The sequence below is a fragment of the Martes martes genome (genome assembly GCF_963455335.1).
Source record: "Martes martes genome assembly, chromosome: 2".
Lineage (NCBI taxonomy): Eukaryota > Metazoa > Chordata > Mammalia > Carnivora > Mustelidae > Martes > Martes martes.
The window spans coordinates 35,562,239-35,579,984 of NC_137889.1; the positions used below are offsets into that span (position 1 = coordinate 35,562,239).

Below are 17,746 nucleotides of genomic sequence, written 5' to 3' on the forward strand. Positions count from 1 at the left end.
ATAAAAATTAGATACATAACCATTTGCCTAATTAATTTATTATCCAAGAAGATACTAAAATTTCTCTTATATTCCAGAGAGTGTCAAATAATGCCAACTTGGACTAGGTCCTTAGCTTCAGTCTAAGGATTCCAGGAAGCATTATCTCTCTAGGTATTCACATGTCACATGCTTGAAGTGCCAAAACTTGGAGATAGCTCTAGATCATAAAAACCAACATGTATGAGACTATGTGGCTTCTAGAGAGATTTGATTTATGGAATGGAATGGAATGGAATGGAAGGAATGGAATGGAATGGAAAGTAGGAGATCCTTTCCAGAGGGGAGGAAGATAGCTGCAAAGAAAAGTCATTTTTTCTTATTCCTCTTCTTGGGAATGTCCAGATACTTGTGTAGGAAAAATACTTGACATTTTTCATTGTGTCAACCCAAGGGTAAGGCCTGGGCAAAGAGGTGCCAACAATGAACTTATTTAATATGAAAAATTAATAAGAAGTCTTTCTAATCCAGAACATTTTCTGTGTACAGTAAGGATACGATTAATATAATTTAATTATTGAAAACCCCAAAATATATGAGTTGAGTAGTTAATTCTCAGTTTCTTTAATGCTCCTTTGAAAGTAATGCTTTCTTGTTCTTTGGCTTTAAGAATTACTTTTTTAAAAATTTTTTACTTAGATTTCAGTTAGTTAACATAGAGTGTACTATTGGTTTCAGCTGAAGAATTCCTATTCACTATAGATTTTCAGTATTCTTACTATAAAATGATTAGGTTGGCTTTTATAATATTTATACTGCCTGGTGTTTACAAAGCTTGTTGAATCTGTGAGTTGATGTCTCTTATAAGATTTGAAAAATTGTTAATAATTACCTCTTCATGTTTGCTTCTACTGCATATTCTCTCTCTTCTCATTCTGAGACTCTTATTTTCCACATACCTCTAATCTATGTTTCCACATTTTATTCTAACAGTTTAAAACTGAGTATTTCTATTTACATATGCTCCAGTTTCCTTGTGCTATATTCTGCTGTGTCTTACCTAATATTAAATCATGTAATACATTATTTAATAATTTTTTAAAAGATTTTATTTATTTGACAGAGAGAGAGAGAATGAGAGCAAAAGAGAGCACAAGCTGGGGGAGCACCTGGCAGAGGGAAAGGGAGAAGCAGGATCCCCACTAATCAAGGAGCCCTATGTGAGGCTCCATCCCAGGACCCTGGGATCATGGCCTGAGCCAAAGGCAGATACTTAACCAACTGAACTACCCAGGCCCCCTCTTATAATATATTCCTATTTCAGATATAACATCATTCAGTTTCTGAATTCAAATTAGGCCTTACTAAATTCCACTCATCTGGTGAATTTCCAAATTTTTTATCTCTATTTTCTCAAACACCTTAAAGTGAATACCAACTGCTTATATAAGAACTTTCTTGTCTCAATCATTTTTGCCAATGTTTCTACTGTCTATTTCTTATTTTAGTGTTTTCTCTTAGATCCTGTCATTTGACATATCTAGAAATTTATCACCATTATTGTTTTATTACTTTTGAGTGTTTGACATTGGTCAAAAAATGTAGAGGCTCAAAATAATATTAATGTTTTTTAAAGGATGGTTTACCATTTCTCTGCCTGGTAATAATGATTTTAGGCAATTACTTACTCAATAAGGCCGAGATTACTTTTTATGCTCTTGAGCCTCTAAGATATTCCACTGAATGCTTGTGGTCTCCTAACCCTATTCTTTGTTTGATTAAAATGCTAAAAGCTCTATTCTAGTTTTCAGTATATTTTCTCCTGGGTCTCCTAACCCATGTGGCAAAAGAATTGGCAAATGTCCCAAGACAGAATGCAGGTGAATTCATGTCTCTGTTACTTTTCTGCACTCCATGCCCAAAAGTGCACTACTGCAGAGAAAAGCATGGATTTTTAGAATATTAGCAGTTCCTGAAATCTATAAATGTGGAGATTGAAGCAGCCAAAAGAAGTCAGCTCAAATGTGTCATTATCCCCTTTCCAATGTCTTTTTTAAAAAAGATTTTATTGATTTATTGATATTAGAGTAGGGGGAAAGCATAGAAGGAGACTGAGAGGGACTGCTTGTCTCCCTCTCAAGTCTGCTTGACTCCCCACTGAACTGAGAGCCTGATGTGGAGCTGGATCCCCAGACCCTGAGATCATGACCTGAACTGAAGGTAGATGCTTAAACCAACTGAGCCACCCAGGTGACCCCCCTCTCCAAAGTCTTAAGCATCTATTTATCACTGTTCAGCAACTCTAGACTGCATTCAAGCACATGACATTTGCTTTTATTGTTTTTTTCTAGTTTTTTAATCCAGAAGCAGAAGTTCCCATTATCAAATTTTATACAAAGTTGATTCAATGTCAATACAATCTCAGCAGATAGTTTTATTAATATGAAAATTCAGGTAGCCAAATATAACCAAGTCACTCATTTAAGAACATAGTGAATTTGGAGGACTTAACTTGCCAGACACCAATATTTATGTTATCAAGAGAAAGCTACATTTCAATACTAAGTAACTAAGCCAACGAAGTATATATGATGAACACTTGGTTAATGAGACCATTGATAAAATAACATTGGGGAAAGAAAGGTTTTTTCCATCAATACGGATGGTTCAATTGGTTATCAATATGAAAAGAAAATCTTCCTTGGATCCTGGTACTTTCATTTTATAATATTTAGAGATAGTAAATTTGGATGAATCAACATAGTAATATTATAGACTATACAATAACATGAATGTAAAATACAAAATAATTAGAATTCTAGAAGATAACAGGAGAATGTATTATGACTTTGGGTTTGGCAGTTTCTTGAGTATGCTTACAATAAACTCAAAGAAAATTTTGAATAAAATTGTAAGTCAGGATATATTCTCATCATCCAAAGATGCTGTTGAGAAAGTAAAAAGGCAAGTCAGAATATGAGAAATATTTGCAACATAAAAATCTCACAATGGTTCATAAGCAGTATGTATAAAGAATAACTGAATACTACTAAGAACAATTTAGGTAATCCAAGTGGGGAAATAGGACTGAAAAGGAAAAGCAAATTTAATAAAGATGATACCTTGACTTTAAGTTGCAGTTGTAAAGTAATCTGTAGGAGACTGATTCTCCCAGAAATAATAATTATAATCTCTGAACAATAACAACAAATATATATATATACACATACATATACATACACATATATATAATCACAAAAATAAGCTCATAATTCATGTTAATGAATGCATAAAAAGCATTTGATAAATTTATAAACTATTTATGGTTTTAAAAATAAATAGAAGGAAGATAATCTGTTGATGGACCTCTATAAAATTGGATAAACCATTACACTTAATGGTGAAAATTTGAAAAATTACTGAGACTAGAAATGAGTTAAAAATACCTGTTATAAGTGTAAAAAAATACCTGTTATAAAAAGTTATTAACACCATACAAAAGGTCAAAAGCAGTACATTAAGCTTAGAGATAGAAATTCTAAAGTATAAAGATTAGAACAAAATAAGCACTTCATTACTTGCAAAATTTATGAATGTCCATACAAAAAACCTGAAAGAATGTTCAGATACATGTGTATTTAGGTATATTGTTGAATATAAGATTTAATCAGATTTTTCTGACGCATAACAAACCAGTTCAACATTTAGTGACTTAAAAAAAACCAAACCGTCTTAAGTTTTCTTTGTCCTGTCAAATGCTCACAGATTTATTTTCTCTTTGGCTGAAAAGTATAAAACAACACTTGCCTTGGTCATTTCTTTGGGTCTCAATTTCATTATTGGATGTCGAGGTGCATGTAATAAAATTTGTTTTTTTTTTTTTTTTCTCCTGTTAGAAAAAAAAGAAAAACCTAACTAATTGTTTAGCTCTCAGTTCTACAGATTGGTACTTTACGCTGAACTCATTTATACTGTTCTTCTGGTGTTTGGGCTTGACTCTTCTGAGTTGGCTTGCTCACCTATCTGTAGAATTGTTAGGCTGGTTATTTTTATAAAATGTAGTATATACCCAGTGGTCTTAAACCCATTCTTGCACCTTATCCACTGTAAAATGAGTGCACTGGTTTAATATAGTATTGTCTAAAAACCATTGTTTGTCAATCAGGTATCTTTAATATAGTATTATCCAAAAACCATTGTTTGTCAATCAGGTATCTACTATACTATACCTATAGTAGTGCTGGCAGAGGCATTGCTATCTAGGAAAGCAAACTCTTGTTCATGATAGGTATCAATTCCTGCAAGGAAAAAAGTAGTTAACCTTTCTCCCTTAAGCCTGAAAGAAAAAAAGGGACATAAATAACCAACTATTCAAGTTACTGGTTGGTTTTAAGGGATAGTACTATAACAAGGCCTCTCCATTGACATCTACCTACACTGGAATTCAGGAGAGGCAATAGTTAAATACTATATGGATAGAACTCTGTGCTGTTGGACTTATTCTTAGCCTTCATTCCTGAATCCATGGCCATTCCATGTTTAAGTACTAAGGTCAAATCTTGACTGACATCCTCAGGATTGATCACCCACTATAACTAGTAGCTGAATGCCTCCTCTGTGGTATATGTTCATTGGTGAAAATTAAGAGATGGACATAAGTCCACTCAAATCTATCTCTTTGAGCCCTCCTCGTATATAATCTAATATCAATCTCTTCAAGACCCTGACTAACCATTAGAGATATTTGCCACTGTTAAGGAGTCTATGTACATAATTACATGAAGGCATTTCCCCCCTTCATACAAAGTTATAAAGAACTTTACTATTCAGTTTGCCTGCTTGGAGGATTTTATCTCACCACGTTGCTCAGAACAACTCTTTATATGAAGTTTGAATGTGGCAACAATATTTTTAGTTGAAACAAAGATATCAGTCTATAACAGTCGGTCTCATTTCATAAGACAAAAAACACACCAATAATTTAAACAGACAAATTTTAATACAAAAATTATTAACTAGCGAAAGGTGATTATTAAAAAGGATAAAGATGATGTCAAAAGAAAACAGTAATAACAATGTAGAGAGCATCTACTAACAACAGGGCTGAGGAGCAGTAGCCTCAGAAGGAAAATATTTAGAAAGGCTGAAATTCAGACCAGCAACCTGTGGTTGCAACTCACTGCTGAAGGAGAGGATCACTCTGTTGCCCTAGACCAGAGCTGGTCCACAGTTAGCAGACAGATATTCACAAAGAAGAAACCACAAGATATTACTGGTGAGCAAGAAGCCTCCAAACAGTGTACCGGAAGACTAACCAGGTAGCTGTAATCTTGTATTGTCAAGCAAGGGATCTTGTGTTGTCTTATTGGGGTATCAGCAGGCCAAGGCTCCTGAGTGGGAAGCCACCCAATCAGATTTAAGGAAAACTCATCAGACACTGAGCACCACAGGGTAACCCACATACCACAGGCAACCATGCTGTGGGAATAGGAAGAAAAGAACACCAGGACCAGAAAGAGAAGCTGTTACTTTTCTAGTTCTCCTCCTTTGACTTTTACAGTTAATATCAAGCATTCTTCTAGCCGGTTATTTATATTGTCCATATTCAGTATCACAAAGCAAGAGTAAGAAAGGCAGATGTGAGGCTGAGAGACAATAACTTGATAACTAGCATCATCTACCACTCTGGCAATTCAGCCTCTACATGCATCTTTCTCCACACTTGAATTCCATAAGACAACAAAGCAGTTATATGGCTTTACCTAACAAAATACGACTATCCTTAATACAAGTGTATTTCTCTTTCTAAAAAAATGAGAGGAAATGACCTATTAACAATCATATATATCATTGGCTATAAATTACTTCTAAAATATTAAGTCACAACATTTGTTCAATGTTTTGTCTTTAAATACTAAATTTAAAGTTAACCACTAATTTTTATATAAAATAATAATGGGAAAAAATGAATAATATGTAAAATTAATTCATATTCCTAACAAGCAAAGATAAAATATGTAAATCTATTACAGCTATCATTTCTGTAATTAATCATATGGCCACAGTTGATTATGATTTCCTTCTTCCACTACCAATTATCTATCTTTTTTACACCCAGAGCATTGACTATTTGGAAATCTTAACTGGTAAAGTGACCCAAACTTTCTAAAATATCTAAATTCCCAATATATCTGCATTTTGTAATTTTTTATTTTTTTAAAGATTTTATTTATTTGAGATAGAGCAAGTGAGCGAGAAAGAAAGAGCACAAGTGGGGTGGGGGGAGCAGCAGCTCGATCCCAGGACCCTGAGATAATGACCTGAACCAAAGGTAGACACTTAACCAACTGAGTCACCCAGGTGCCCCAGAGCTACACTTTTTGTTGCTGTAGTTTTCCTGTAATTGGATACAAAGGAATAAGTGGTGAGCCCAAATAATTTCCTGGTTTTTCAACATTATCCCATGTGCCTTCATTGTGTAACAGCATTCAGTTTACCCTTGATAATCAGGATCAGTTGACAACATTACATAGAGTAATGCATTTTTCTGCATTTTCAGTGGCATAAGAAGCCTTAAATGACAAAAATGACAGTCTCATCTTCCAATTCAATGGAATTGGGCACAGGAAAAAAGGTACAGTTTAAAAGAACAACTAGCATATAAAAGGGATAACACTGGAACACTGCCAAACAGCTACGGGGTGCAGGAATGCTGCCTGAGTCAGAGGGATGGCAGAATGACACAATTTACATTCCCACTCAACTCTAAAAGGCCACACCAGAGCAGGGTTCACATAGTAGCAGGTTTGGTTAACACTGCAAACATGCAGCCTCGGTGAGCTCAGGGTCTGCAAGCCCATACTAGTCTCAGTTGCACTAGGACACAGAAAAAAAGCCACAATTTAAAAGGGCTGAGGAGCTGTGATAATTCCCTGTCCTCTTCCATCTTAAAAACCCAGACAGGAACAGCATCTGATAGACACAACAATCATCCCTCAATAAGCCCCAGGTGCCTAGCCCACACGAGCCCTCACCATTTCATCAGTGTGGACACAAAGTGGTACACACAGGGAAACCCGTGGGTAGTGCTCACTATAGCCCCAGACTTTGTGTCAAGGTGACACAGGCACAAATCACCCTAGAACATTCTGGAACCGCACAACTTTGGCTCCAAGTCATTTGCTCAGGAACCCAGTGCAGAGTGCTCAAGAACCTTGTGGCTGATATCTGCTTCAAATCTAGCCACTCTACCAGGGTGCTTCTACAGAGCCCCCTGGGAACCCACGGTCTATGCCTGCATTGGTTTCAGACACTCTGCCAGTGAAGTCCTTATATGGAATGTCCTGGAACACTCCTACCTGCAATGGCCTCTGCTCTAGTTGCCCAGCCAGGTCACCCACTGTGCTGAACACAGTGGGAAATGTGGCTACCACCCAATTCAGCTTCAGTTGTCCTGACAAGTTTCCCCCCTGTGAGGAGCACCAGGACCACCTGGTTTGTATCCCACCCCAGTGCTCATCACCCTTTCAGAGCACCCTTTGTATGGAGAGTCCTAGAATACTCTGGTTTATATAGCTTCAGCTATTCTATTAAGGTACCCTCTATGGGTAGGGCTCAGGAGCCCTTCAACTTGCACCTAATTTAAGATATTATATCAGGGCACCCTCTGTGCAGAGCCCACAGACCCCCAGACCCATACACCACCTCAGCTCAGCTGTCCTGCCAGAGTGCCCTTAGAGCATAGAAACCCATGACATCCTGGCCTACATTCACTTCAGCTGTCCTGAACGTGCCCACTATATGGAAATCTTCAGGACCCCTACCCTACAACAGCAAAAGCTCAGGCCAGCAACAAAAATCACCAAGGATATACAGTCTATATAGAGGATGACCATATGTAATCATTCTTTCAGATTTAGAAGGAGTTGGTCCACCTAATCCATAGAAACAAACACAGAAAGGCAAGCAAGGGGAGACCCTTATATGCTTCAAAATAAATAAGGAAAAAATCTCATAAAAAGTCTAAATGAGAAGGGAGTTGAGGGAAATTGGAAGGGGAGGTGAACCATGAGAGACTATGGACTCTGAAAAACAACCTGAGGGTTTCGAAGGGGCAGGGGGTGGGAGGTTGGGGGAACAAGGTGGTGGGTACTAGGGAGGGCACGGATTGCATGGAGCACTGGGTGGGGTGAAAAAGCAATGAATACTGTTACGCTGAAAAGAAATAAAACATTAAAAAAAAAAGTCTAAATGAAATGGAGATACCCAATATGCCTGATAAGTAATTTAAAGATCATAAAGATGATCACTTCACTGGACAGAGGAGTGGAAGAACTCAGTGAATTTTCAGTAAAAATAAAATAAAATAAATAAATAAATAAGTAAATAAATAAATAAATAAGTAAATAAGAAATAAATAAAGAAAATACTTAAAAATAACATATCAGGGCACCTGAGAGGCTCAGTTGGTTAAACTGCTGTCTTTGGCTCAGGTCATGATCCCAGGGTCTTGGGATCAAGGCCCACATTGGGCTCCCTGCTGAATGGGGAATCTGTTTTTCCCTCTGCCCCTCCCCTCTGCTCATGCTCAATCTCTCTCTCTCTCTCTCTCTCTCTCACACACACACACACAAATAAAATAAAATCTTAAAAAATAATGTATCAGAGTTGAAGATTATAATAACTGAAATTTAAGAAAACACACAAGAGGGAATCAACTGCAGATTAGTGGATACAGAAGAACAAATCAAAGATCTGGAAGATAGGATATTAGAAAGCACCCAAGCTGAACAGCTAAAAGAGATTAGAATTTAAAAATGAGTATAGGTTATCTTTTGGGCAACATCAAACAAATATTTGCATTGTGGGAGTCCCAGAAGGAGAACACAGATAGAGTGGAATGGAAAATTTATTTGAAGAAATAGCTGAGAAAAGAGAAGATGGCCATGGAGTAGGAGGACCCTAGGCTTGTCTGATCCCACAAACACAACTAGATAACTATCAAATCATTCTAAATACCCCAGAAATCAACCTGAAGAGAAACAGAACTAACTCCATAATTAAGGGACAGAAGCCACATTGAAATAGCATTTGCATACATGAGATTTAGGGAAGAAATGGATCAAGGTGCTGTGGGAAAAAGGGAGCCATTGCTGTAGAGAAGGGTGAGAAAGAGTTAAGCAAACAGGGGAACCCAAAAGGAAAACATGTTCCCAAAACCATTGTGTGGGAAAACAAAAAGGGACTGATTTTCATTAGTTCTTGCAACCAGCAAGGCTTAAAGCCTGGAGTTTTAAAGGGCAGCAGGCTTGGTTGGGATACAGCCCTGAGGGCACTGCCCTACCCCTGGAGAAAAGGCAGGCAAACAAATCAGGGGCAGATGGCATGGAAATGTCAATTTGAAGAATGCCTGTGCACACAGAAGAGAGATTATTCCCTCTTCTTGGAGTGTGTCCCTGAGAGGCTGTATTCATGGAGGTGCCTCTCTGGGGACAAAGGAGCTGGCCAGGACCATATCCCTACTACACATTTAAGTATAAATGCAGGGTCACCTGAACAATGTCAACACTAGCTGCCCAACTTGCATACACCAATCCCCACCCACCCTGTTCTATGGTGGAACTGCCCTTCTCAGAAAAGTTTGCCTCAATCCCAGTGCAATGGGTCCCTTCCATAGAAGACCAACAAAAACCACTCTCCACACCACATCTCCCAACCAGATAGTTTTACAGGTCTTAAGTTCTACTGAATGTATTATCGGGCATCATTCAACAAGCAGACCAGAGCACACCTAATTAAAACTTACCACATTCTGGTCAAGGACAAAACAATGCCAACTGCAGACAAGGAGAGCCTCTGTAGGTGGCTGGCCTGAAGGATAGAACCAAAACACAATAGCAGAACATATGCAGTACACACAAAAGACACACCCTGAAGCACCAGATCCTGGACACTACATGATCTCTTCTTCATAAAGCCATTACTCTCAGGAGAGGAATACGTAACTGGTCTTTCTAACATATAGAATAAGGATGAGACTTAGACAAAATGCCAAGACAGAGGTATTCTTTCAAAATGAAAGAATAAGATAAGGTTATGGCCAGATATCTAGATGCAACAGATAAGAGTAACATGCCTGACAGAGAATGTAAAGCAACAATCATAAAGATATTCACTGGGCTTGAGAAAAGAATGGAAGACACCAGGGAGAATCTTACCACATAATTAAAAAAAGGTCAGAAATGAAGAATGCAATAATTGAGATTTGAAACAGGCGTGATGCAATGAACTATTGTCTGGAAAAAGCAGAGGAATGAATTAGTTAGTGATATAGAAGAGAAAATAATGGAAAATAAGGAAGCTGAATAAAAGGAAGAAAGAAGAAATGTGGAACACAAGAATAGACTTAGGGGAACTCTGTGACTCCATCAAACATAATAATATTCATATTATAAAAGTCCCAGAAGAAGAGGAGAGAAAAGGAGGCAGAAAATTTGAAGAAATAAGAGGTTAAAAAAAATCCCTAATCCGGGGAAGGAAATAGACATCCAGACCCAAGAGGCACAAAGAACTATCAAAATCAACAAAAGCAGACCAATATCAACACATACTGTAATTACATTCGCAAAATACAATTATAAAGAAAAAAGAAATCATGAAAGTGGCAAAGAAGTCCTTAACTTACAAGGGAAAACTCATAAGGCTAACTGTGGATTTCTTAACAGAAACTTGGCGCAAGCCCAGTTATCATGTAACACGATATATTCAAAGTGCTGAATGGGAAAAATGTGCATCTATGGATACTCTATTTAGCAAGGTTATCATTCAGAGTTGTAAAAGAGATAAAGAGTTTCCCACACAAACAAAAATTAGAGAGGTTCCTGAACACTAAACCAGCCACGCGAGGGTCTAATTCCATTCATTTGTATATGGATATTGTTTTTCCAGCACCATTTGTTGAAAATATTGTCACTTCTCCATTGAATAGTCTTGCCACCTTTCTCAATAATAATTTGACCATATATGTGAGGGTTTATATGTAAGGGTTTATATCTGGACTCTATATTCATCCATTGGTATACATGTCTGTCAATACCATTCTTTCTTCTGTAGATTTTTAGTTTTCAAATCAAGAAGTGTGGGTCCTCCAATTTTTCTCATCTTTTTGAAGATTGTTTGGCTATTTGAATTTTAGGATATATTTTCCCATTTCTCAAAAAATGTCATGCCGATTTTGATGGAAGTTGCACGAATCTGTAGACTTTTGTGGGTAGTATTTGCATCTATTAAGTTGACTAATCCACGAACATGGGAGTCTATTTATACCTTCTTTAAGCTTCTTTAAAAAAAGTTTTCTAGTTTTAATTATACTTCTTTCATCTTCTTGGTTGTTTATTCATGAGTATTTCATTCTTTTTGATGTTATTCTAAATGGAATTGTTTTCTTTTTTGGACTTGTCATTGTTAAGTGTATGGAAATGTAATTGATATTTTGGTATTGATTTTGTATCCTGCTGTTTTGCTGAATTTATTAGGTCTAACAATTTTGGGGGACATCTTTAGGATTTTGTATGTATAAGATGGTATCATCTGTGAATAGAGATAATTTTTCTTTGCAATTTGGATCTCTAATTTAATTTTCTTGCCTAATTGCTCTGGCTAGAATTTCTAGGATTTTGTTGAAAAGAAGTGGCAAAATGGGCATCCTTGCCATTTTCCTGATTTTAGGGGAAATGTTTTCAATCTCTTACCATTGAGCATAATGTTAGCTATAGGTTTTCATATACATCCTTTGTTATTTTGAGGCCGTATCATTCTGTTCTTCCCTTGTTGTTTTTGTCATGAATGGGTATGCTTTTTGTCAAATGCTTTTTCCATATCATTGATGTGAACATGTGGTTCTTTTCCTTTATTCTATTAGTGTGGTGTGCTGCATTGTTTCTGCATAATAAACAAAATATACAAACTATTTTATATTAATTAATTTTATAACTATATTTGCTATAAACTGTATATGAAACAAACCAATGAAATATTTTCAGTATCCTTCCTTTATTGTTTGAGAATAAAAATGTATAATTTGCCTTCCACATCCTGGATATCATGTAATAGTTTCATCATGTACCATTACTCAAAGCCCAAATCTTTTCGACAACAAAATATATCTGTACCTTATTGGTTATAACGGAAATATAAAAAAAGAAATTCTTTGCCTTATAGCTAAGTAATCTTTTTAAAGTCTCATAGTACTTACAGGCTAGGTTCTATTTTACCCATTTTATAATTAAGGGAACTAAAGATAGATGTTAAGTTTATTTTGACACATAGCTAGTAAGTGATGGAGATCTGGAAGCATCAGTTCCTTTAACTCATTTCAGCTTTTTCACCAGTATTATATACACTTAGCCATTTCAGTGCCCAGATATCTTTTGCTAACCTTTCTAATTAATATTAAAAACTTATATGTAAAATCTCTCAAGCTTTCAACTCAACATATAACCTGCAAAAAAAAAATCTGGTTTATATTTTACCTTTCATTGATTTTTTTAAACGATTTAAAAAAAAACATTTTACTTTTAAGTAATTACTACACCCAAGGTGGGGCTCAAACTTGCAACCTCATGATCGAGAGTTGCATGCTCTTCTGACTGAGCCAATCAGGTGCCCCTATCTTTTACCTTTTAAAACTTATCCACTTCAAATTTATTTCTAACAATGTTACAGAATAGTCAATCATTACTCAAGTATTCCCTATTTGCAAATTTGCCTACTTGCTAGGATTTATTCCCCCAAATCAATATTCATAGATCTCACTTGATCATTTGAATTAATGCCCAAGGTGAGAAAAAATTCAGTCACTCTAAGGTTCACATTCTCTGCTGAGGTTGAACAAATGATACTCTGCTTGTTATTTCAGTTCTTCTACAGAGAGGATAAAAAAGGTAGGGAGCAATGCACTGTATGGCAAGATCACATTGAGGGGCCATTGGAGAGTGTTTGAATCTCAACTCTGGCATCTATTAGTGGGGTGGCCCCATGCAAATCACTTTGCACTTCTAGACCTCCTTTGCTTCTTTGTAAATTAGAGAAAATAAAATCTCCAAAGGATGGATTGCTTTTATAATTTCAGATTATATAATGATTATATACATGAGATATATACCTATGATTCAGCAATGATTTAGTAGGAGCTAATTCAGTGTGGTGGGAGTTTATGAAATATAGCTACCACAATAATCAAATGTATTAGTACGATCGCACTTGTATAAGAATATTTAAATTCAAGGGCGCCTGGGTGGCTCAGTGGGTTAAAGCCTCTGCCTTCGGCTCAGGTCATGATCTCAGGGTCCTGGGATTGAGCCCCACATTGGACTCTCTGCTCAGCAGGGAGCCTGCTTCCCTTCCTCTCTGCCTGCCTCTCTGCCTACTTGTGATCACTGTCAAATAAATAAATAAAAATCTTTAAAAAAATATTTAAATTCATAATTTAATAGATAAAAGACTGGTAGGTTGTATAGACCTTTTGTGAGATAGAATTATGCTTATATATTACTTGAGGAATAGTTTTTGAAAATTAAATATCAAAATATAAATGCTCTCATTCAAATATCAGAGCTCTTTAACAAAGTAAATTTGAACACAATTTTACGAATGATTATGTATGAATTGATTTGTCCCATGTAGTACATAGAATAAAAAGTACAGGAAATACAAATAATGATTTCTTATTGAATGCATTTTTTTAAAGATTTTATTTATTTATTTGACAGACAGAGATCACAAGTAGGCAGAGAGGCAGGCAGAGAGGGAGAGAGGAGGAAGCAGGCTCCCCGCCGAGCAGAGAGCTCTATGCGGGGCTCGATCCCAGGACCCTGAGATCATGACCCGAGCTGAAGGCAGAGGCTTTAAACCACTGAGCCATCCAGGCGCCCCTGCATGCATTTTTAAAAAAAGATTTTATTTATTTGACAGAGAGGGAGATCACAAGTAGGCAGAGAGGCAGGCAGAGAGAGAGGGAAGCAGGCTTCCCATTGAGCAGAGAGCCCTATGTGGGGCTCGATCCCAGGACCCTGAGATCATGACCTGAGCCGAAGGCAGAAGCTTTAACCCACTGAGCCACCCAGGGGCCCCATTATTGCATGCATTTAAGAAACTTTGCCATCATTGCTGTTTGTCTCAATCTTCTGTGGCACTACAATTTGTAGAAGTTATGTTTCAGGATGTACAGTAAGGAAAACATGTGTGAGTGTAAGGGCCTACTTAGCCAGAGGAAGCCATTTTGTTGTTTATGCAGTAAACTTAGATTGACCCTGCCCCTCCCAGAGGAACTTACTTAAAAGCAAGTCCAGGAAACCAGTTCCAGGTAGCAAAGCCCAGATACAAGGGTGGGTCAGGCCAGGTAGAGACATCCAATCAGTGGGGCACGCATATATCTACTAGGGTAAATTGAAATTCATTTGGCCACCCGTGTGTGACCTAGCATGACTGTACAGTTTTTTCTGTGTGTTGCAATCTCATTGGCTACCTGTGTGTAGCCAGGCTCAACCACATGGCCTTTGCTCTATAAAAGTTAGTCGTGAGGTTGGAAGGGGTTGCATCTTTGTAAGAGATGGCCCCAGCCCATCGGTTTGATTCTCCATGCTTGGCGTGAAATGAAGCTTTGCTTGACCTTCACTTTTTATCAGTCTCGCTCCTTTGATTACAGACCTAACAGTGAGCATTCCCGATGCTTGGAAGCATCCTTATTCTTCATGTGTCCTGTCATATCCCATCACTTTTTGAACTTCCAAGCCCCCCCCCCCCCACACACACACTCACTCACCAGCCACAAAATCAGACTTTGTACATGACAGGAAGAGGCTACCTCCGCCACCCATACACTTTGGGGGGGAACCCTACCACCATCCAAAGACTTTGGGACTTGACCTCAGCCCCAGCAGGTGAAGAAGTGCTGCTCTTAAGGCCCCACCTCCCAGAAGATGGGCACCCTCTCCTCCAAGTTCAGGTCAGGCAAGTGAGGGTCAACTGTCCCAGTTCTGCTCCAAGCCCTCCAAGAAGCAGGCCCAGGAGGATGCTGACTCTAAGCCAGCTGTGACAAGACACCGGGCTCTCCCCAGCCAGAATCAGGGTTCTGGAGCAAGGTTCTGGGGTCCACCATGCCCAGAGGCTCTGTGGCATGTGGCCCTCTATGGAGAAAAGTCCTTCACTTAAGATGGCCCACGGAGGTCAGCCTGCCCAGGCATGCGAGGATAGAGGATCAGCAGGAGAGACAGCATTGTGCAGCCTGCTGGTTTTAGCACGGTGATGGTTGTTGGCTGCTTAACGGTGGCCGCTCCCGTGGGGCCCTGCATGCTCCCTGCCGGTGGGGCAGAGGAGTGCACGGTCTGTGGGGAGGCAGAGGAGCGGGGCGGGGCGGGGGGGGGGGCATGGCTGCTCCGCCCACCCCTCCCCTCTGCCCAGTCGCATGCACAGTCACAGTTGCAGTCCCAGGAGCCCACCCACCGCCCGTTGCACACAGGGAGGCACACGCCAGCCTGTCCTCTGCCCTCGTGGGCTTGGGCTTTATTTTTCAAACTGCGGACATTGGAAATGCATTCAGGGATGACATAAGGGTCATAAAATGCGTTTTCTCCTTTAGTAACGGGTCATTTGCTGGTGAAATGCTTGGCAATGTTAGTAGTCCACGTCGTAGTTTTCTGGCACAATGACTGAATTACTGTGGTGAAGGAAAACAGAAAATGGAAATTCACAATATGTTTGGCAGCAGACAGTTGCCTCTTTTAACCATATCTACTACTGAATTCATAATTTTAAATCTCAGGTGAAAACATACATAAAAGAAAGAACACTAAAAATTCAAAAATCAATTCTATTGTAGATAAATTTGATTCTTACAATACTAAGGAGTCCAAATAAAACACTGAACAAATATAAATAAGTGTATATTATTCTAGTATTGATTTGTAATTTAAGCATGAGGCAAAGTAATTTCGGCTATGAAATGACTGAAAAATAAAATATGTTCATTCAACTCTGTACACTTATATTTCTTAGAAAAAATCTATGTTTAGGAGACCAAGTGGCCCTTTGGCCATTTTTTAATCAGGTGCTTGTTTTTGTTGTTGAATCTTGGGAGTTCTCTATATAGTCCAGATATTAATCCCTTATCAGATACATGCTTTCCAAATATATTTTCCCATTTTGGGGGGTTGCTTTTTAGTCATTGTTATTCTGGGTATATATCCAAAATAACTGAAATCAGGGTCCAGAAGAGAGATTAGTATGCTAATGTTCATTGCAGTATTATTACAGTGACTAACAAGTGGAAGCAACCCAAGTGTCAATGACAGATGAACAGATTAGCAAAATGTGGTATGTACATACAATGGAAAATTTCAGTTGTTTTTTTTTTAAAGGAAGGAAATTCTGCAATATGCTACAACATGGGTGAACCTTGAAGACATTATGCTAAGTAAAATAGGCTAGTGATAAAAGACAAATACTGTATGACTCCACTTACATGAGGTACCTGGAGTAGCCAAATTCCTAGAGACAGCAGAATTGTTGTTGCCAGGGTTTGGAAGAGGGAGAAATGGGAACTTATTTAATGAATATAGAATTCTAGTTTTGCAAAATGAAGAATTCAGGTGATACTTGGTGGTGATGTTTGCACACAATGTGAATACACTCTATAGCAATGAACTATACACATAAACATGGTTAAGATGGTAACTTTTTGGGTTAGATGTAGTTTACTACCATAAAAAGTTAATTTTGAAAAAAATCTGAAATTAGGCAAGTAACCAACCTGTATATTAAACCATGAAATGGTAGTTCTTTCCAAGTTAACTTTATTGCCTTTCAATGTGTGAACTGCATATAGATTGGGAAAAAATTTTCACTTATTTAAAACAGAATTACCTAATTTCAATTTCATAAGGACTATTTTTCAAGTTATTCTTAAATTTGCCTTCCATGAAAACTTGTGCTTATATATCTTAAAATAAATACCTATAGAGAAATTCAAATATTGATTGCTCCTCCTGTTTGTAAATAGAAACACAAATAGTTTTTTTTAGAAAATTTAATTTTCATACTTCTTTCTAAATATTTGTTTCAGTAGCAAATAATATAATATTTAATCCTAAGATATCTATGTCTGTTTATTTTGCTTGAGTATTTACTTCTTGGTCACCTGTGTCACTCAGTTAGTTAAGCATCTGACTCTTGATGTAAGTTCAATTCATGATCTCAGAGTCATGAGATGGAGCCCCATGTCAGGTTCCATGCAGAGGCTGGAGCCTGCTTAAGATTCTCTCTTTCCTCTATCTGCCTCTCCTTGCCAGTAGTACTCTCTCTCTCTCTTAAAAAAAGAGAAATTATCCATATACCAAACAGGTCAGAGACTGAAGGTAACCAGATTTGCATAAGAGATGTCATAGTTAGCAATTATAAACTCATTGTTAGCATGATATACAAAATTCTCTGGGAATATAGTTAATTTGTTTTCTCTACATATATCAAATGTAGTTACAGAAAGGATGTCACATCTGAGTTTTGAACCATAATTGGATGAGTAAATGACTTGTATAAAGTCAATAATTTTCTCCTGAGAGTAATATTAAATCACCCAAAATCTTTAAGCATGAATGAATGGTATTTTGTCTCAAAAAAACAAAAAAAAAACAAAACAAACAAACAAAAAAACCTTATCATCATCCTAGGGATGGTAAGCTAGGAATAATGAGGACTGGAAACAGTAAATCTA

The 17,746-nt window shown here is 37.5% G+C and overlaps 1 protein-coding gene across 1 annotated transcript in view; it reads right to left on the reverse strand.

Moving 5' to 3' along the window:
- Positions 1-15,651: 15,651 nt before the first annotated feature.
- ADAM18 (ADAM metallopeptidase domain 18) overlaps positions 15,652-17,746 on the reverse strand; it is a gene marked incomplete at both ends in the record, with an annotated part of 160,731 nt that continues 158,636 nt past the window's right edge. The window contains one exon of the mRNA XM_080796291.1: positions 15,652-15,694. Within this exon, the coding sequence (XP_080652417.1) occupies positions 15,652-15,694 (43 nt within the window). The remainder of the gene's footprint in view (positions 15,695-17,746) is intronic.